Source organism: Cydia pomonella, chromosome 1 (genome assembly GCF_033807575.1).
Source record: "Cydia pomonella isolate Wapato2018A chromosome 1, ilCydPomo1, whole genome shotgun sequence".
Taxonomy (NCBI): domain Eukaryota; kingdom Metazoa; phylum Arthropoda; class Insecta; order Lepidoptera; family Tortricidae; genus Cydia; species Cydia pomonella.
Genome location: NC_084703.1, coordinates 39,892,686 through 39,914,144, shown reverse-complemented (window position 1 = coordinate 39,914,144; position 21,459 = coordinate 39,892,686). Strand labels below are relative to the sequence as shown.

General features: G+C 36.7%; 2 protein-coding genes across 2 annotated transcripts; one reads left to right on the top strand and one right to left on the bottom strand.

Moving 5' to 3' along the window:
- The first annotated feature begins 4,819 nt into the window (after positions 1 to 4,819).
- LOC133523130 (zinc finger protein 497-like) lies at positions 4,820 to 10,364 on the top strand. The gene is made up of 2 exons (XM_061858644.1): positions 4,820 to 5,666; positions 5,758 to 10,364. The coding sequence occupies exons 1-2, from the start codon at positions 5,514 to 5,516 to the stop codon at positions 7,297 to 7,299; spliced, it is 1,695 nt and encodes a 564-aa protein (XP_061714628.1). The 5' UTR covers positions 4,820 to 5,513; the 3' UTR covers positions 7,300 to 10,364.
- Positions 10,365 to 12,939: 2,575 nt separating this feature from the next.
- On the bottom strand, positions 12,940 to 21,427 carry LOC133523235 (peptidyl-prolyl cis-trans isomerase-like 3). The gene is made up of 4 exons (XM_061858720.1): positions 21,180 to 21,427; positions 18,885 to 18,983; positions 16,300 to 16,418; positions 12,940 to 13,124 (listed from the first exon to the last, which is right to left on the bottom strand). Exons 1-4 carry the CDS (start codon positions 21,318 to 21,320, stop codon positions 12,998 to 13,000), a joined length of 486 nt encoding a protein of 161 aa, XP_061714704.1. The 5' UTR covers positions 21,321 to 21,427; the 3' UTR covers positions 12,940 to 12,997.
- Between the last annotated feature and the right edge of the window lie 32 nt (positions 21,428 to 21,459).

Below are 21,459 nucleotides of genomic sequence, written 5' to 3'. Positions count from 1 at the left end.
TCGAGCGGGCCAGATGGTATACCAGCGGTTGTGCTCAAGCAGTGTGCTCCTGAGTTGTGTCCCGTGTTAGCGTTTCTTTTCACGCTCTCTAGCAACAAATTGCATACTCCATCTTCGTGCAAGACGGCCCTTGTGCACTCTGTGCCTAAAAAGAGCGATAGATCAGACCCAACGTATTATATCCCTTATTTGGAAGGGCATGGAGCGTATAAATGCTCCTGAGATACTTAGAAGAACACGATTTGATCATGGACCGCCAGTGTGGATTTCGCCATGGATGCTCAACTAGTGGTCTTCTAGACTCTGACCGCTAGACCTAACAATTTCATCTCAGCATTAAAGACCAGGGAAGGTGTATCGTGTATCCCTATATAGACATTATGGGTCAAAACACCTGGTAAACCTTTGTGCAGTGATAGGATTTTCCTGCAGGGGGCCTACCGAGAAAACCGAACTTCGCAAATTGCGGGGATGTTTCTCTTTTACTCTCAGTGAGACGTAATTAGAGTGGCAGAGAAAAATGCCCGCAATTGACGAACTTCGATTTTCGCGGTTATAGCCCAGTTATAATGAGGCATTGCGTGTCGAAAATTCTGCTATCCTTAGACAAGAATAGACCCAATAAAATGAAATGAGAGCATTTATGTAATTCGTTTGGGACAATGCGTAACTATGAACGTAAGTAAATAATAAATAATCATTAAGCCATGTATTTCCAATAGATTACATTCCACGCATCGATATATTAATTACATTAAAATCATATCATAATAGACTAGTATTTAGATTGCTAGTTTACAAGGTATACGTTACGTATGAACGTAAGTAACGACCTGCTAATAGGCTAGTGCATTTAAAAAATGATTCATCTCTAACAGCGCTCTGTTAATATCGGGGAAGGCCGGTAAAAGCTAATCGTAGATTACGCTATCGACAATGATCGGTACTGCTTTTGTAGGGACTTTGACAATGCCTTATTAAATTATTATCAAAATTGCTTCCTTGAGGTTAGATATGAGGATATCCCGTATCATTTACATTTACATACACAAAAAAAAAATCAGTCATATCGTATCTTGGGGAGTCCAAACTTGGTATGTTGTTAAAATTATTTTTGTTTAAATTTAAAATTAAATAGCTGAAATGTAATGATCTTGCATATTTTTAGAATCGCCTGAAAATCCCTTTCATATGATACCACTCCCGATAAATTAAAAAAAAAATAAACTAAGCACTCCCCTTCTAAGGCAATTTTTTGTAGAAACTGTAGGTCAAATATTTATTTTCACCTCTAGTATACGTGTGCCAAACTCCTAAACTGTACATCGATTTTCGGTTTCTTTATGCGTACACCTTACACTAGCAATTTCCTTACGATCGGCCATGGTGGCGGTCCGGTACACCTATTAGTAACAGCTTTTATAACGACTAAATTAAGAAAGATTTTGTGAAGCTTTTTACAGAATAGAAAAAAACTATTTTCATCCCTTTTCAGGGGCCATAATGCTAGCACAGCGAAAAGATTATCTTTATCTATGCACGAATAAGAAAAAGATCCTGGCCAAACTATATATTCCATGTTATCCTAATATTACACACACATATGACTTATGGTCACCCTAATTAGAAAGAGATGCAACGGCCCACTTTGACTTCTCATGTGGATACACTGGTCAATGTACACTATCCGGTTTGTTTTCTAGGTCCGTGCAAATAACCCGACCAAATTACGTAAGTTGTTTGTGGTATGTTGTCAGGAATGTTAAAACGTGTTTCCAATTTTGTCGCGTTGCGTATGTTCTGTCCCTCACGGGCGCACGCGGTATAACACTATAGGATCCAGTGTTGCCAGGCGTACGATAATTTGTGCTTCCGTACGGTGTACGTTCCAAAGAGCATTTTCGTACGCAAAAGTACGATAATTTCAGGCCTTGGACGATGCCACCCAAAAAGCCTAGTATTTGAAGCAAATTATGATACTTTCACTCAAAAATAAGCTATAATTAGCACCTTTTGGGTGATCGACTGCTTGGTTTAAGTCAAAAAGTCGAAATTTCCTGTAAACTGGATCTATCACAGAAGCTCAAAATTAATTTCTGCGCTAATTAAATTAAAATTGCGTTTTCTTTGATTAAACATTGGACATTTAAGCTTATATTGTAAGGAATTTTAGGGATAGTGCCTATTTAATAGGCGTACGATAATTTTGACACTGACGATAATTCTCTTTCGCTCACCTGGCAACACTACTAGGATCCTACCCATGAAGGTATATATTAAAGCGGAGAGCGCAATGACTTTTTTGCCATACCAGATTGAACCTTATCACCTAGTTAGAAAGGTGTTCGTACGAGCCTAGAGAAAACGGTCCACTTGAGATAGCAAAACCAGAGCCCTGTGTCTCACTTGCACATGTTGCCAATGTTAAAAAGATACCATGTGGTAGTAATAATAATAATAATATCAATATAATACTAAAAATAATTACCTTATTATACTATTTTTGGGCTATATTCAAATTATGGTTCTGAAATCTTTTAAGTAATTTGCAATTAATTATGATGTTAATATTAAGCATGTGCACAATAAAAAAAGCATTAAATGTAATATGGTAGAAATTTTAGTAACTTTGAATATTAATTGGTATCCCCAACTTGCTGACATATTTTCGTGTATTTTCAAAATACGTTAATAGTGCCGCTCAGCATTGACACGTATAATATTGCAATAAAAGGGTTAAAAATGTTGTGTAACGGGTTGCAAGGTGAAAGCTATGCTGATTGTGGAATATCTTTTCACAGGTAAGTGACAATTATTGAATTTTACGATAAAAATGCAATACTATATTGTCAAACTTATTAGGGTGATATTAATCGGTCTTACTTCTTATTACGTACTTAATTTAACACATTCACTGCCGAGAACCCACCTGGTTCAGATGCCGGACAACCCGCTGGGCGGGTTGTTTTGTACGCAGCTATAGACTACCGGTTTCTAGGGTAGTGCGCCGTTTTTTGTCTAGCAGTGAATGTGTTAAAGTAACTTTATCTAAATAGGTATGTCTTTATTTCGGGATGTTTAATGTGGTCGACGTAATGAGAGCTATTATATAATAAATAATTGACAAAATTTAAATCCAAAGTCCTTAAAACATTACAGACCCACATTTATACATAATATTTTATTACTGAAACGTTGCTTCAAAATATTTATGTATATGTAATCGATTCTACATAGGTTCAACACACATATCCGTCCGTAGGACTCGGCTGCAAATTTTCGGTAAAATTTAGCTGCAATCACAGATCTACGATGATGCTTACGCTTAAAGCTAACTGAAGTGTGCAAAAGGGAAGCCATCATGTATGTATATGAACATCCCATGAGTGCGAAAGAGGCAGACTACAAATGAAAAAACCTGACCATTTTGGAGTTCGACAGTAGTCGCCAACGGCCGATGTTTATGATTTATTCATTCACAAACACATGGAATCGTAACACCTTTATTTTTAAATTAAGTAGAAAATATAAATCAATCGGGGAGGAAACTATTAAAAACGTATTGCAGTCAAAATAGTGTCACGTTGTTTAACAGGTAATTATGATATTTCAGGCGCATAAGAAGCATGAATAAAAGTATAATAGCGTAAGAAGCCGGTTTACATAGTTAAGTAAAAGTTTTTATTTCGTTTTGTCCTAATATTTTATCATTTTATTCAAATACCAAGACTATTTTGTGTAAAAATCTTTATTGTTTCGCTACGCTAGGGCTTGACGGACCCACTTTCCGATTTCCAATTGAGCTGAAATTTTTCAGTCTACCGACCGGGATCAGTCTATAAACATTTTTATTTATTTTTTTATTTAAACTTTATTGCACAGTAAAAATATACAGTTACAAAAAGCGGACTTAATTCCCTAAGGCATTCTCTACCAGTCAACCTTTGGGCCAAACAGAGAAGCAAAGTTGGTGCGGGGTATGTAAATAACACTCGCTAACATCGCTAGCTCGAAGAAGTTTTTCTATGAAAAATGCATTATTGTTGTGTCAAATTGTGTGGCAAGAACAGTAAAAACTCTGGTGTACAAAAAAAAAATGGCATTTAAATTCACACATATGCCGACTTTTTAGATTTTGAAAAAATTATGAGTTAAATTAGCTCGCTCGCTCGCTCGAAACTCATTGGCGTCTTATAAGAAAGTCTCTTTTTATCACTGCATCTGCATGTGACATTCCTAAGTGCGAATATAAGATAATATGTATGTGCACCAAAGGGACAAGCGCACTAGTTAAAAACTGTATTGATTGGCGTACCGGTCCACGACCCTGGATATTTGTCTCGCTCTTACTTATAGCTGGGATTTTGAAGGACGTACGGCGGACCACCTTCCTTACAATCGACCATGATTGCGATTCCAATACACCGATCTCTACAATATACATATATATATAGTCCTTCTCATCGTTTTCGATGACGGTGACCTTAAATAAACATTATTGATGTAGTCTAGCGTGAGCCCTAATGTGCCTGGCCAGGCCGAACTTGCTCTTAAATACTCTATAGCACGCGTGACAATAAAGTTGACCAGCTGCGTGCGTGTGGAGTATGATTATCTCTTACTATGCACGAAAGAGAAAAAGATCGTGGCCTAACTATACGTTCCAAATTTCCAACTTATCCCACATAAATATGACTTATGGTCACCCTAATTAGAACGAGATGCGAGGCTCTGGTTTGACTTCTCACGTGGACACACTTTTTGGCCAGTGTACTCTATCCAGCGTATTATGTACGTCCGTGATCCTACCATTTATGTAACAGAAAGGCAGCCAGACAGATAACGATATTTCAATTTTCGCGGTAGGTCCTCTGTATGTGTTACATTGGATTGGTCCGTGTCTATAGAATCTTAATAGGTTTTTAACTCATTAATTCTCCTATGATGGAAACAATAACTTCATTATCATTGGCTAATATTGTGACGCAACACTTCAAAATGGCACATACGGCCAATAAAAATGTTGCCTGAAGTGTTGTGTATAAGTCAAACGTGTAACGAAAACTCATTTATAAGGAATTCATGTCATTTTTCTGCGAGAGTAGCGCGGTTTTCCACCTTCCTAGATTCAAATTTGAATTATTACTTGCTGAAAAAACTATTTCTTGAAGATTATTATTCGCGTCGTTATTTAATACTTGATAATAAGAACAAACTTAAGATACCAGTGACGGATATCATGCGGCGCTGCGAATATCGCGTGGAGGGTTAAAAGCGAGGCGCCGCTCGACATCCGCTGGCGCAGCCCTGACGGGCGGGCATCGCCCTAGTTGCCCCTTCGCATCGAACGGTTGCGTAGTAGCGATCGCGAGCCCTAGCCACAGAACCCTGTTATTATTTTAACTCTGTGTCTAAATTTGTTTCTAATCGATATTTTCTTTGTCTGGCTGTGATTCGTGCGAGTGATTGGTTTGGATTTAGATAGTGCAAAACAATATTCTACGGACTTGAAAATGGAAGATTCCTATATAATAGCTAATTTCCACACGCTGTGTCGCTTGTGTTTGAACAAGAGCTCTCTGATGGTGTCGATTTTCGGAGCCGCGCCTGATGATGAAACCAATTCGGCACTAACCTCGAAAATCGCTGAATTTGTCGAACTTCAGGTTGGTATACATCGAATAATTTGCCTATAAACTACTAGTCTGGGCAGAGGTTTATATATATGTCTATAAATATATTTCTCTTTGTTTATAGATGGACCCTAATGATGGCCTTCCTGGAAGAATTTGCTACAAATGCTTGTTCAAAGTAGACAAATGTTCCAAATTTCGCCTTCAATGTATCCAGAATGAGACAAGATTGAGACAGATCACAAATAGAGTTAATGAACAAGAGAATTCTAATTCCTCTGAGATGTCCAATTTCTACACCACCACTCAAGATATCAACAAACAAGATTACATTGTAGAAGACAGTGTTGTTATGGTGGTAGATCCAAGCCTAGACTATGATTCCTCAGAGGAGTCTGACAATGCAGATCAAACCAATGCAGATCCCACAGAGCGAAACAACACCCCTGATGGAGACCATATGCCAGATTCATTCTTCAAAAATGTTGCCATGTGCCAGTATTGTGATCAAGCTTTTATTTCTCAAGATAAGTGTAAAGAACATGAGGTTACTTGCCATGATCCTAATCTGCCATTTAAATGTATAGAATGCAGCTTAGTCTTTTCTGAGCGAAACCAATATGTCCAGCATATTAAGCAAGTACATGGCAATGACAAGCCTTATCACTGCCCGGAGTGTGACAAGTCCTTTGGCCGCAGATCAGATTTGAGGAAGCATTCAATAGTTCACACTGGCATCAGGCCATTTCAGTGTCAGTACTGTCTCAAAAGCTTTTCACGTAACACTAATCTAAGCAAACATCTCAGGATACATGCAGGCCACAAGCCACATGTATGCCCTTTATGTCCAAGAAGCTTTGTGTGCCGTAATGACTTAGAGCGCCATGTCCTAGTCCACTCTGGTATGAAACCATATGCATGCCGAAAATGCCCTTTGACATTTGGTAGAAGAGATAAACTAATCAAACATGAAGTCAGGCATGGTCCTCCGAGTCCCAACCAAGTGCATCAAATAGACAATGAGCAGGAGACACATGATATGGTAATCAATGTCAACCCTTACAGCAACTTACTGACTTCTCCCACCCATCCTGGTGCTGATTATGATCTCCCTCGAGTACCAGACCACATTTCCGGTGTTAGTAGTTTTATTAATCAAATACATAAAAACCCTTCCACTCCCGGAAAGCTAGCAACATCTCCACCTAAACCAAAACCAGTATCAAATAAAAACAAGCCTAAAAATATAAAATGTCATCAATGTCCAAAAAAGCTATCCTCGTTAGATGCATATAAGACTCATGTTTCAATAGCACACATTGGAAATAGAGGATTTCAATGCAAAATATGTTTTAAGAAATTTTCCCGCAAGAGAGAGCTGGACCGTCATGTGACCCTTCACTCTGGTATGAAGCCTTTCTCGTGCGGTCAATGTGATAAGAAATTCAACAGAAAAGACAATCTGAATAAACATGAGGAAACTCATGAATGCCTGGTTGTGAACATGCCTTGTATTGAATGTGGGCTCACTTTTGAGAAGAAAGCCGAGTTAGTGGCCCACATTAAATCTCACTTCACTGACAATTTTGATGACAAGCCTGAGATAAAGAAGGAGGATGAGCCGGAGTTCCCAATAGATGATAACTATTATGACTTGGAAACCTGAGACCAGGATTTTAACATTGATAACTTTTCATTGATTATTTAAACTGTGGCACATTCTATAAACACCTTTTAGATAAAAATATTTCAATCCATGTAATTCCGAAGCATATATTGGATAATTGACTGTAAGATGAACAATATAGATAGACCTATTGTTGTCACTGTTAAATTTTAAAGAGTTCTAAATGTGATTATTATAAATAGCATTCAATTTAATTAGGTCAATCTATTTTAACTTGTATGGAAGTACCACAATACAGAGCCAATACATAATGTGGATCTAGGATACTTCATCATCATCAACATATTAATACGAGTAGGTAGTAAAACTAAATGTGGTAACCACGGAATAAGGAGTGATTCAGAAAAAAGTAGCAGTACAGTCAGCGTCAAATACTTCGTAGCAGTCAAAGTAGCCAAATAGTTCGGTACACCATATATTGTGTATGGTGTACCGAACTATTTGGACATTTTACTGCTACGAAGTATTTGACGCTGACTGTACATGATGTGGATTTTAAATTTTATTTTGTTATATTTTTAAGCAGCGCATTTTTATAGTAATCTATGGATACTATTCCATAAAATTAAATACAATCGTATTTAAAATAAAAGGGCGAATTGAAGTTTTCGCCTTTTATATTACATCTCTCTTAACACTTTGGAGAGCTTCTTCTGGGAGAATTTATGAGATGTTTCTTATAAACATATTTTTTTTCTTTAAGTTTCATGAGCTACTTTATATCTTATAAAATTGTAAATTTTTTGAAATTGCACTTTTTTGATTTGACTTCTACTTCTCCGTTTAACTCCATTTTTACAGAAATTTGTCTCCCGTAGAAAAACCTCTGTCAGAGTTTCGATTGAAGAGACTTCCTGACTACCCAAGATAAACTCCAGTTTATTGGTATAACTTATTCGTAAGATGATATTCCTAAAAGCATAAAACAAGTTGTGAAAATTTAAATTCAATTGTGGCATAGTGGGAAATGGGAAGTGAAGATTGACAAATTGTGTTGTACAAAATGTTACGAAGTAAGTACATACATTGCAATAAAAATGAGGAAACTCAAACAATCTGATATTTCTCAATATGGTGTAATTTTTATTATTTAGTATTTTATCTACAGATTACTGAAAAAAAAATTGCTTCATAATTAACAAAAAAATACACCAGACAATTCACTGCCACTTTTTTACTGATCCACTCCTTATATTTATTGAGACTTCAGAACAATCTCCATTTTAAACAATCAGAAATAATGAATGTTGGTATTATATCTTTAAGAAATAAATTATTAACGTCGTATTAGTATTTAGATACATGTGTGGAGTTACTGCTCCCTAAAACTTATTCTGTTACTACATATACATGTTATTACAAATTCTATGCACCAATTACAATTATGCAAATAAAAATCAAGCCATTAATTTGATTTTAGTTGTGAATTAATGAAAATTACACTTTAATATTGTTAACAAGTACTTAACAAAATACACTAATGCGTTATGAGATGGAACGTAGGTAATGCATAACGTCATTAAATCATGCACATTTTTACAACACTAATATAAAAATCTACGATTACGTCATTATTCATCAAATCGTCACAAGAAAAGGTGTAGCAAGAGTACGGAACAAACAGTACATTATGATACAAACGCGAAACTCAACACTGGAAACAATATACTCCTTTTTTTGGGCAGACGTGTAAAAATAGGAAATTCGCAACAACTGGCTATAAATTCGATACGAGTTGCGAATTACCTATTCCCACATGTATAATACAACGTTTTACAGTGCATACGGCTCGTTAAATTTTCGACATAGTTACGTAATGTGCTTATTATCGCACTAGTGCGGTAAAGTAGCGCCACATGTACTGTAACATTACGATACAAGTGCGAAAAATAGGAAATTCGAAACGAGTGGCGATAAATTAAAACACGACCGAAGGGAGTGTTTTAAATCGACACGAGTTGTGAATTACCTATTCGCACATGTATCGTACAACGTTTTACAGTACATATGGCCCTTTAAATGGTCAACACAGTAACGTAATAAGCTAATTTTCGCACTAGTGCGGTAAAGTAGCACCATATGTACTGTAAAATATATTATGAACCCTACATTGCAACGTTATTAATAATAATAACCGTTCTATGCCTATTTACTTATTCTGAAAAGATGATTCATATTGGCAGATTACAGTCCAATATTGTTTGATTTTTTATTATTATTGTTCTATTTAAAACCAATGTATTGTTACCGTTAGTAAAAGATGAGATAAACCCATAATCTTGTTCAAACTGAGATTTCGTTCCTGGAACAGCAGGAAGCATTTTGTTATAACATTTTAGTTGTATTTTTTTAAATCTTATTTTTTGTTTTTCTAATTTGTAATCCTATTATTGTTAACTACCAGCTGAGAATAATTTTTCCCATTTTTTTCTCTGCGGTAACAAAGAAGTGAAAATTCACGCCGAAAAATGAAAAATTCTCTGTCACTCGAATATGCAAGAGGCAAATAACGATTTTTCAATATTGGCGGAAGGCCCTCAAGAGCTAAACGGCGGGTTATTCCCACTAGTTACCACCAAGTTGTTACCAGTGGTAACTACTGGGAATTTATTTCCCACCTTTTACCACTTCGTCACAATTATGCGATTGAACAAACAAATCAGTCAAAGACCGATTTTTTTATCACTTTTAAGGCAGTTTACTGAAACAGTACTTAATCGACTTATAATTAAACGAATAACGAATTAATTTATAATTAATTCGACTTTTAATTAATTATTGATTAAAGCACTCTATATTTATACTATTTTTATTAGTATTGAACGCTAACCAAATTTTGGTGGTAACTACTGGGAACAAAAATTCCCACCTTTTCCCAGTAGTTACCACTGGTAACAACTTGGTGGTAAATAGTGGGAATGACCCTAAATGACTAGGCCGCCTGATATAACCGATTGGCCTCTGCAATGCAGAAGATGCAGTTTTGTTTTTATTATCATTGTTTACATATTTCTTTTTGCGCAATAAATGCTGTCGCATAGTAATTTCATGTGTTTCCTATTTATGTGTATTTTTATACATAATCCCTACTAATATTATAAATGCGAAAATATCTCTTTCTATGTCTGTTGCTTGATGCTTCTCCACGCCTCTGTTACGTTTGCCGCCCGGGACCCAGGACATACAACGCAAAGTCGCGGGGAGAAGAAAAGTCTTAGGAGTAGAGGGCCTACCGCGAACCACGATCGTGTTGCCTCCCTGTCATACTTACGTACGAATTTACAAGTGCGACAGAGAGACAACACGTCGAACGTGGTTCGCTGTAGGCGCTCAGAAACTTGACTGAAACATTCTACGCCTTCGCCGTGGTTTATGACATGAATTATTAAATTTGAATAGGTCACTTTGTTTTTTTTCGATAGGTACTTTAAAATGATATTTGAATCAAACGAAGTTGATGCACCACAACTCACAAAAATGTTGACCTTAATTTTCAAAAACGCTCTCCTTAAGGCATCATAATTAAGAAATGCAATTTCGAACTAATATTAGCGGCGGGAAAATTCTGAATCGAAATTGGGTGTTTCGAGATCGAGATTTCCTGCCAACCAGATTAAATCTCGTGATATACTCGAGATCGTGATTGCATTCCCTAATCATAATATAACCTTTTGGCACCCGGGCTTTTTAACGTAATTTGACTTTACTGAATCCGAATTTGCCGGTTGCCAAGTCGAAATATTTAAAGGAAGTGTGATACTCAAGATAGGTATTGCCCTGCCCTACATAGCGACTTAAATTATTTGTATGGAGACCCATTTTTTAGGGTTCCGTAGCCAAATGGCAAAAAACGGAACCCTTATAGATTCGTCATGTCCGTCTGTCTGTCCGATTATGTCTACACTACGAAACTATAAGAGTTATACTGTTCAAACTTGGTAAGTAGATGTATTCTATGAACCGCATTAAGATTTTTACACAAAAATAGAAAAAAAAAACAATAAATTTTAGGGGTCCCCATACTTAGAACTAAAAATCAAAAATTCTTTTTTCATCAAACCCATACGTGTGGGGTATCTATGGATAGGTCTTTAAAAATGATATTGAGGTTTCTAATATCATTTTTTTCTAAACTGAATAGTTTGCGCAAGAGACACTTCCAAAGTGAAAAAAATATGTGTCCCCCCCCCTGTAACTTCTAAAATAACAGAATGAAAAAAAAAAAAAATATGATATACATTGCCGTGCAAACTTCCACCGAAAATTGGTTTGAACGAGAGCTAGTAAGTAGTTTTTTTAATACGTCATAAAATTAAAAAAAAAAATTCATTAAACCCATACGTGTGGGGTATCTATAGATAGGTCTTCAAAAATGATATTTAGGTTTCTAATATCATTTTTTTCTAAACTGAATAGTTTGCGCGAGAGACACTTCCAAAGTGAAAAAAATGTGTCCCCCCCCCCTGTAACTTCTAAAATAGCAGAATGAAAAATCTTAAAAAATATATATGATATACATTACCATGCAAACTTCCACCGAAAATTGGTTTGAACGAGATCTAGTAACTAGTTTTTTTTTATACGTCATAAATGGTACGGAACCCTTCATGGGCGAGTCCGACTCGCACTTGGCCGCTTTTTTAATATAACAATTGTACCTAATGCCACGTATTTTCTGAACGTTTGCAAGAAATCGTATCATTATCTGCCATGGTTCAAAATATAGTCCTTTGAATTGATTATCTCACTTCCGGTCAAGTTTTGAGTGGGTAACAGGCAGTTTTGGATTCAACAGGACCAAATTAGGTTAAAAAAACTTCAAGAGACGACTTAATGCTGAACACAAAATAGTTTCTAGTGTCTTTACATGTTGGATAAATGTAAAGAAAGAAATTATCATAATTATAATGTAGGTAATTGCTGAGTAGTACCTACATAATATATACTATGACAGTAAGTAACTATTTAATGTATTTTTATTACTTATTTATTTATTATATTTTAGAAACGTACAGTCGTTTACAAACAGTACTTATACAATATTGCTTAAGTTTAGACCTAGTTTAATTTTTTACATAAAATCAGTCTGTTTTTTTACCCAAAACTAAACATTTGAGAGCGTAAAGAAAAGAAAACATGCATAATTACATGTATTACCTAAAGAAAAGCACTTATAAATAATTGAATGTGCTAAAATTGCAAAAACATTTTACGTGTAAAAATAAACTGTCGTACGGAGGCACGAGGCACCTCCAAGGTACTAAAACTTTCATAACACGACGCGTAGGACGTTCAGGCGGCGTCCGATAGTTGCGGCTTCTGGCGTGTACCCACTGACATAAATGTATTATACCTCAATGGCGTGTACCTACTTTAGATCCAAAAATACACGCCGATCGAGATCATAAAATATAGTCAGCCAAGCCAAGCCATTTCCGTCTGTAGAAAAAACGTCAAATTTAGAAAAAGTAGGCTCAAAGGCTAAACGGCAAAAAAAAAAAATTGTCACGCCTTTTTCTACTGAAAAAGTTCTTTGACTGGCTATGTTTTTATATGACGTCAATCCATAAATTTCTAATCTGTTAAAAACAATTTTGGGTAGAATTAAAATTACTTAAATTAGTAAGTATTAATTTTAATGTAGAAAAAATTTAAATTACATGTCAATTCATATCGTTTAACCAGCCAAAGGATTTGCGTGTATTGTAACTGATGTGATTTTGGCATCGTTAAGTGGCTTGTATGTTTTCGGATTTACTGCCATCTTCTCTAAGTCATCAAGAGCTTCAAAACCATCTAAGACCCTGTAAATGAGAAAAGGATGTACAGTCAGCGTCAAATACTTTGTAGCAGTCAAAGTGGTCAAATAGTTCGGTACACCATACTAAATATATGGTGTACCGAACTATTTGGCTACTTTGTAGCAGTCAAAGTGGCCATACTAAATATATGGTGTACCGAACTATTTGGCCACTTTGGTTGCTACAAAGTATTTGACGCTGACTGTACCTACATATATGAAAATTACTTTTAACAAAAAAATAACCAACAACGCCCTCCTCAACGTCCTCTGGGGTTACAGGCGTACATAGGCTACGGAAACTGCTTACCATCAGGCGGGCCGTATGCTTGTTTGCCACCGACGTAGTATACCTATATAAAAAAACTTGAAAGCTGTGCTAAGGGTACCTTAAGACGAAAGTGGACGACCGTCCCGAAACCGCTTTTCCATACAAACGTATTCCCCATTTTCCTCACTGGATATTAAAATTATTGAAAATATTTTGACACAGTTTGATGAACGTCTATCAACCACATCTATTTCCATCATCCTCATTTTTTTTTTCAAATTTTTAATAAAGTATCATAAGAGTTAGGAGCATTTAAACATTTGTATGGAATTAGTTTTTCGCTCGATTTTTTGTAATAATAATAAAATCGAAAATTGTCAAACGACCCCTTAGTTACCTTTGACATATGTAGCTATGGTTAATATACATCATCTCATACTCTCATAGCAATATAGTAATTTCATAATAATATTTTCCGTTATGTTAATATTTAGGGAGGAAAATGGGAACTACGTTTGTATGGAGAGGCGGCCGACTCCTTTCCTCTCAAAATATTAATATATTTATGATAGGTGGTTTCATTCAAGTACTTCAAGTAAAATGTAAGTAGGTAATTGAGAATATACCTAAGTTGTATTATGTCCTATAATAATAAGGGCAGCTTGTGGCGAGCTGAATGGGAAGTGACGTCCCTTGGGTCCCATACCCCCGAGAGTCGGTCAGGCTCCTCTCTCCGGCTTGCCTTGATTGGCCGGCTGGAGTGAACACTGAGCAGGCGCCGCAGGACTCTCACCTCTGACTTGCCTTTACCTGCCATCCAGAGTGGGGTGTCAGAGCTATATGCTCGCAGGGTGGAAGTGTATAAATTTGCATAAGACGCGAGTTGGCACAGTGGCTGCTTACAGCCACTGGGTAGAAAGCGGCGCACATCTCTCCACACCCTGAGCCACTCACGGAATGTTGTCCCCTTGTCGACCCATATTGTGAGTAGACGAGTCACCACCTGCCCATTTTGTCGTGTTTTTAAAAACATATGATCAGGACAGGTGCCATAGTATCCTTCATAGTCCCGGTTGCCAGTCCACTTGCAACTCAACCCAATAGCCCGGGTCATTTTTGTACCCTTTTTTTACAATAGTCCTACCGGGGCTTGTCCTTGGGTGCACTGCTATAGTGTGAACAGGGATAATAATCGTCAGTTGGTGTCACGTGTTGGCTTCGGCTCCACGCACGCCTTCCAAATGTCCGGGACCCCATGGTCCCGAGAATTTGTAAAAGACAGACAATAATAATTCAGCCTATATACGTCCCACTGCTGGGCACAGGCCTCCTCTCATGTGCGAGAGGGTTCGGGCTATAGTCCCCACGCTAGCCCAATGCGGATTGGGGATGTCATATAGTCCACTCAAAATTTAGGCTTATTTTCATCCATTACAAAGTTATGCTTTTAGAGCATTGAACCAACCGGAGTCGCCTTTAAGAGCTTACCCCTCTGTCGAAAACCTCGGCCTTATGGACTGACGCTTATCTGATACGTACAAATAGCCATTTGACGTGCCCCTCCCCCACAAAAATAGGCAGACTGTTTTGCACAGAAAATTATAGGTAAGGCTTCTCCGGTTGGTTAAATTCTTTAAGAGGGAAGAATAGCTTTGCAATCCTAACCGACCATACGTACATCAAAAGATGAAATTTCCATTTAGGGAGAAAACGGTTTCCATTTCCACTAACTAAATCATAAACCACTTTGATTTTGATGTCGATCGCTTCGCATAGGTTTCGCATTTAAACTTTAGGGTTAAGTCATTGACATATATATTTAAGGACGGCCTTTACGGGCACTAAGGAATTGCGCTAATTCAGTGGTGTCAATCTCGAATTCGAGCCAATCGTGCAGTCTAACGGAACTAATTGCGACCAATCGAGCGCGTGGTGCGAACTCATCAACCAATCGCGTTGCGGCGTTAGACTGCACGATTGGCTCGACTTCGTGTGCGTGAATCCTCTGTACTGGCCCCATTCTTATTGTCCGTAAGATATATATGTCAATGGGTTAAAAGGTGGTATAAATCGTCTAATTTCTTATCAATAATAAATGTTGGTTGCCATAGAAGACAAGCGGCTACCTACACACCTACACAATATGGGTAAAACAGACAGCCCCATGTGCAGAGCGTGCATGGAAGAAGAAGAAACAACAAAACATATTCTCCTAGACTGCAAACAGGTAGAAGTATACAGGAACAAATACCTAGGGACTCCGTGCACACTAGGAGAAGCAATTAGCAACCTGAAAACTTTGCTAGGCTTCGTGGAGGAGCTGGGGTGGTTAGAGTAGCGCTACCTCGTTTCACGCAAAATAGACACAATCAATCAATTCTTTATTTCAAGATAACAGTGATCCCATTTTTTGTTAGTATTACATAAGATAAGACTTAAAAACTAATGTTAATACTTAAAAGTTATATTAGACAATGGTTGTCGATTTGCGGAAAATGCCCAGAAGCACTAACTAACTAACTAACTAAAGACAAGCGGCTTTGAGCTTTGATGGCCTCGTTAGGTCAATCTGTGTAAGATTGCCCGCTAAATATTTATTTTATAGGGGGTCGAGTGGGTCGACAATGCCCTGAATAGATTCCCAAAAAGGTACCAGCTGTGTGTTTGTTGTGCAACTTGTCTGGTTATTCCCACTAGTTAACACTAAGTTGTTACCAATAGTTACCACCGCCTCACTTTGGTGATAACTGGTGGGATTTTTTTTCTCAGTGGTAAAGGGTGAGAAAAAATACACAGTTGTTACCATTCAAAGCAACTTGGTGGTAACCAGTGGGAATAACCTAACTTGTCAGAAGCAATACAATGCCCCCAGAAACATGCATATAAAAGATATAATATTAATATCTACCTTCCAAACAATGTGTATTTCAAGTCCAAATGTGGTTGCTCCCCATAGGTAATGAAAAACTGACTGCCATTGGTGTTTGGACCATTGTTTGCCATGCTCACCATCCCTCTTGCATTGTGCTGAAAGCAAACATATCGATTTTTTGTACCTTCAATTGAGTTTAATTATTTATATTTTTATACCTTGGATTTTTATGCTAGTCATACAGGAGATATATAATCAATATAATCATATATCTGAATGAGCTCTAAGAATGATCTTCGTGGTTCAGGTAAAATCGGACATACTCATGTATAGATCGTGTCATTCGTGAAGATGCGGGCCTTGACTCGTATTGTCATTTTATTAAAGGTTAGATTTGACCAATCTTCGCGTCATCGTAGATGTCACGAATTATAATAGAATAATACGAATCATAATGTCTTTTCGATTTACTTGAAACTTGGGAGTTCAAAACGCAAAGAGAGCAGTCACCTTTTTAGCCTTGCATTATACCTACATATAGATTACAGAGCAGTTAACAACCCCAACACATAATTTATTTTTCATCACACTTGGTCGTAAACGGTGTTATTGTATTGCCTTATGTTACTGAGATGGGATGAGCTATATTATGCCCACGGGCAGTAATAGTTTTTTTTTATTTCATTATGCCCATGGGCATATTTTTTTATTATGTCACGAATTCATATGAACCGAATAGATTTATATGAGTTTTACTTTTTTTAATGACGAATTTAATATTTTTGTTTTTGTTTAAAAAACTTTAATTTTTACACAATTTTCAGTCGCGGCTGAATGCCGGATGGATTTGTGCCTTCGATATCTAACCTGACAAACGCGGCCAAGTGCGAGTCGGACTCGCCCATGAAGGGTTCCGTACCATTTATAAAGTATAAAAAAAACTACTTACATGGTAATGCATGGGTACATCATATAATTTTTTTGTTTTATCATTCTGTTATTTTAGAAGTTACAAGGGGGGGGGGGGGACGCACAATTTACCACTTTGGAAGTGTCTCTCGCGCAAACTATTCAGTTTAGAAAAAAATTATATTAGAAACCTCAACATCATTTTTGAAGACCTATCCATAGATACCCCACACGTATGGGTTTGATCAAAAAAGAATTTTTGATTTTCAGTTCTAAGTACCCCTAAAATTTATTGTTTTTTTTTTTCTATTTTTGTGTAAAAATCTTAATGCGGTTCATAGAATACATCTACTTACCAAGTTTCGTAGTGTAGACATAATCGGACAGACAGACGGACATGACGAATCTATAAGGGGCACATTTTACCTCCATAGATACCCCACACGTAAGGGTTTGATGAAAAAAATGTTTTTGAGTTTCATATCGTATGGGGAACCCCCAAAATTTATTGTTTTTTTTATCTATTTTTGTGTGAAAATCTTAATGCGGTTCACAGAATACATCTACTTACCAAGTTTCAACAGTATAGTTCTTATACTTTCGCTAAAAAGTGACTGTGATATACGGACGGACAGACAGACAGACATGACGAATCCATTTTTTGCCATTTGGCTACGGAACCCTAAAAATGACAAGATGGCGGACGAATGTTTGAAATGTCACCGTATTTAATAATAATTTGGCTTGAATTGTTTTTAACTAGTCTGATGAAATCATTGTGTGTGCCACGAGCGGTACAAGAATTACGAAATCGTGTTAATTAAGCCCTGGCCTTCGGCTTCGGGCTTAATTAACACTTGTTCGTCAATTCTTGTTTACCGCCCTTAATACGCAATGTGCAAATAAATATTATAGACAATTACAATTACCAATTTATAATGATTACAAATGACTCTGATGTTGCGACTTCGTACGCGTGGATTTTTATGGTGGTTGTTGATAACTCTATATTTATGAATATTGTGCCGCAAAAGATATTTGTATAGGAGCATCGTTGATAATGGCGTAAGCGCCTTTTAAATAAATAACGTCACAATTCTACGAACAAACAAACAAATCAGTCAAAGACAAACAATTTATGATCACTTAAGGCACATACTGAAACAGTGATAAGTTATAATAATTCTACTTTTAATTAATCATTGATTAAAGCACTCTATATTTATACTAATTTGATTAGTATTGAACTATAACCAATTTTGGTGGTAACTACTGGGAAAAAAATCCCAGTAGTTACCACCAAACCAAGTTGGTGTCGTTGGTGGTAACTAGTGGGATTTTTTTCCCCAGTAGTTACCAGACGTAAAATGTGGGAAAAAAATTCCCAGTTTACGACTGATAACAACTTGGGGGTAATTAGTGGGAATAACCCAATTTTTCCCAGTACAGCGGGAGTGGTGTCACGCACACAAATTCAAGCCAATCGTGCAGTCTAACGCCACAACGCGATTGGTTGATGAGTTCCCATGACGTGCGCGATTGGTCGCAACTAGTTGCGTTGGACTGCACGATGAGCGCGATTTCGTGAGTGACAACACTGAACTAACACCATTCTTAGTGGCCGTAACGCCCGTCCTTAAGATTTTAGAGTGACACTCGCTAAACAGTACTAGGTACATCTAAAATAATGCAAAAGTGAACCTTCATTTTACCTTTAAATCTTCTCTAAATTCATCTTCAAATTTTTTACCCCAGATAGAGGTCCCTCCTTTGCCTGTTCCTGAAGGATCACCTGTTTGAACTATAAATCCCTGTCAAGTAAAAGAAAAAAGAATCATTTATTAGTTGCCATTTTAGTGCCCTAATGTTAAGTCTGTGGGTCAAGGCAGCGGGCAACGCGCTGCGTATACAGTATAACAACGCATTTAGGGTACTACTACGGCTTCCACGATACTACAGCGTTTGCTGAGATACAGACAGATAGCTTCCACGCTATCTGGCGTAAGAAAACGACCTCGCTTCTAAGCAGGTTACGTGGGAGTAGTCCTTTGCTGTGGAAACTTTGGCAAATGACAAAATCTATTTTTATTATTAAGTACTAGGTACATAGGATGGGATCAACTAACACTGATTGGACCATTTGTTGTCTTTAAAGGTGCCGATAGACATGAACATTCACTTGTACTGAGCGAATAGAAGAATCTACCAGCGTTCGTCGAACAATTCGCCGAATCTCCTTAAAAACTGCGAATGCTCGATGCTCTGCTCAAGTGAATGCTCAAGTCTATCAGCATCTTAATAGATATATAAATAATCAGTAGTGTACCAGCATATGAAGCTTTGGTTTTGATACTACGAGTATGTATACTATATTTACAAGTTTAAATAACGTTCAGTAAATCATTGCATTGCCTGTATATTATCCATAGTACCACCAAAGTTGATCTTAATCAAAATCAAACTGGTTACCTAGCTGTTACAATTACTTTTTTGATAGAACCAGGTGAATATCTGTATGCTAATTTGGTTCAAAATAGTTTATTTACTAGAAATTCGATTATCGTATGCGTTAATCTCTTTTGGAACTCTGATGGGAAATAAAGGTATTTATAGTTAGGGTGAGTGTTCATTAACTATGTACAGTCACGTCAGAAAATATCGATACGAAAAATAAGCCAAAAATATGTATACACTACCTTAATATATGGGCAACAAAGTCGTGTATACATATTTTTGGCTTTTTTAGTGTCTGTAAGGCCCTCCTTAGATATATGTCAAAATCAGAATCATATTTTTGAATGCGTAATGTAGAGATATATTTGTAAAACTATTACAGATCTACAATTGGGACAAACACATGGATACTATCCCTACATGTATCCCACGCCGTTTGTATTAGGAATGGTCTCATATCAAAGCCTTGAAGTACGTAGGCAGCTCACAACGGTAAAATACTTTTTTAGGTTAATATGTGGACTAATATTTAATCCATTGCTACTGCAATATATGCATTTTAAGGTACCATCACCATTTGTTAGAGCTACTCTCCGGCCACGAATTACACCTCTGTTCGTAATTCCCAATACCAGCACAATGACATTAGTCACTAGTCCTCTATATGTTGCACTCAACCATATTAATAATATTGATTTCCATAATCCCACTCTTGACATATTCTCACAAACAGAACCGAAATTCTTCATACTATCCCTTTCGGCTATATAAAGTTTTCAAACAATTTAAAACTCTATATAGCCAAAAGGGATAGTACCATACATTAGAAAATACAAATAAATTGGTTTTGTAGGTAGTTTCCTAGTAAAACTTGTTTCAGTCCTAAAACTCGCCTGTATAATAAACCATTTCATTATGAAAGTTGTAAACTAGTTTTTTTTTTTTTTATTGGGAATGTTTATGTTATTTCTACTCTGAAACACTATCTCCATTTCCATTGACATATATCTAAGGACGGACCTTACGGGCAATAAGTATGGGGCCGGTACAGTGGTGTCACACACACGAATTTGAGCCAATCATGCAGTCTAATGCCACAATGCAATTGGTTGATGAGTTAGCATCATGCGCGCGATTGATCACAACTAGTTGCGTTGGACTGCATGATTGGCTCGAATTTGTGAGTGATACCACTGAACTAGTACCATTCAATGCCCGTAGAGCCCGTCCCGTCAATGACTATCTCAATCCGGACAGGAGAAAGTGTCCCAAGATATTTATTTATTTCCATTCCACAACCATTGTTTGGTAACTTGTATAGGAAACAAAATGTATGGAAATACTGGTACACTTATTTTATCCTGTTAGAAAGGGCTCATGATTCTAAGTAGACATAACATAATAATTTAACTTTATTAAAAATAAATTTATTTTTAAGGATATTAAATCTTGTACGACCTTATAGTAAAAAAAAATGTTTAAAAAAAACCCACTCACAACCTGTCAGACGTAACGCTTAACCTGTTTACACATATATCTGTAATGTAACTTACTTTTATGTTTCGATGAAATAAACAGCCGTTGTAATAATCGCTTGCACAAAGTGCCAGAAAATTTTCACATGTTCTTGGACACTGCTCGCAGAATAATTCGATTTTTATATCACCAACATCTGTATGCAACGTAACAGACATGCTTACCAATTAATACTAACATTTAAGTTATTGAAATTGGGTAAATGCAAATTTTGTTTGAACACAATCTTTGAGGTTAGAGGTTACTTTTCAATAATGTCAAAATTGACGTTCAGGTTCACTGGTAAAAATAGGATGC

What these genes read in the sequence shown, in the direction of transcription:
- LOC133523130 (XM_061858644.1), top strand. Translation starts at nt 5,514, where the DNA reads ATGGAAGATTCCTATATAATAGCTAATTTCCACACGCTGTGTCGCTTG. An exon ending in CTGAATTTGTCGAACTTCAG is followed by an intron (nt 5,667 to 5,757) that starts GTTGGTATACAT and finishes CTTTGTTTATAG; the next exon opens with ATGGACCCTAATGATGGCCT.
- LOC133523235 (XM_061858720.1), bottom strand. Translation starts at nt 21,320, where the DNA reads ATGTCTGTTACGTTGCATACAGATGTTGGTGATATAAAAATCGAATTA. An exon ending in AATTTAGAGAAGATTTAAAG is followed by an intron (nt 16,419 to 18,884) that starts GTAAAATGAAGG and finishes GTTTGCTTTCAG; the next exon opens with CACAATGCAAGAGGGATGGT. An exon ending in AAATACACATTGTTTGGAAG is followed by an intron (nt 13,125 to 16,299) that starts GTAGATATTAAT and finishes TCTCATTTACAG; the next exon opens with GGTCTTAGATGGTTTTGAAG.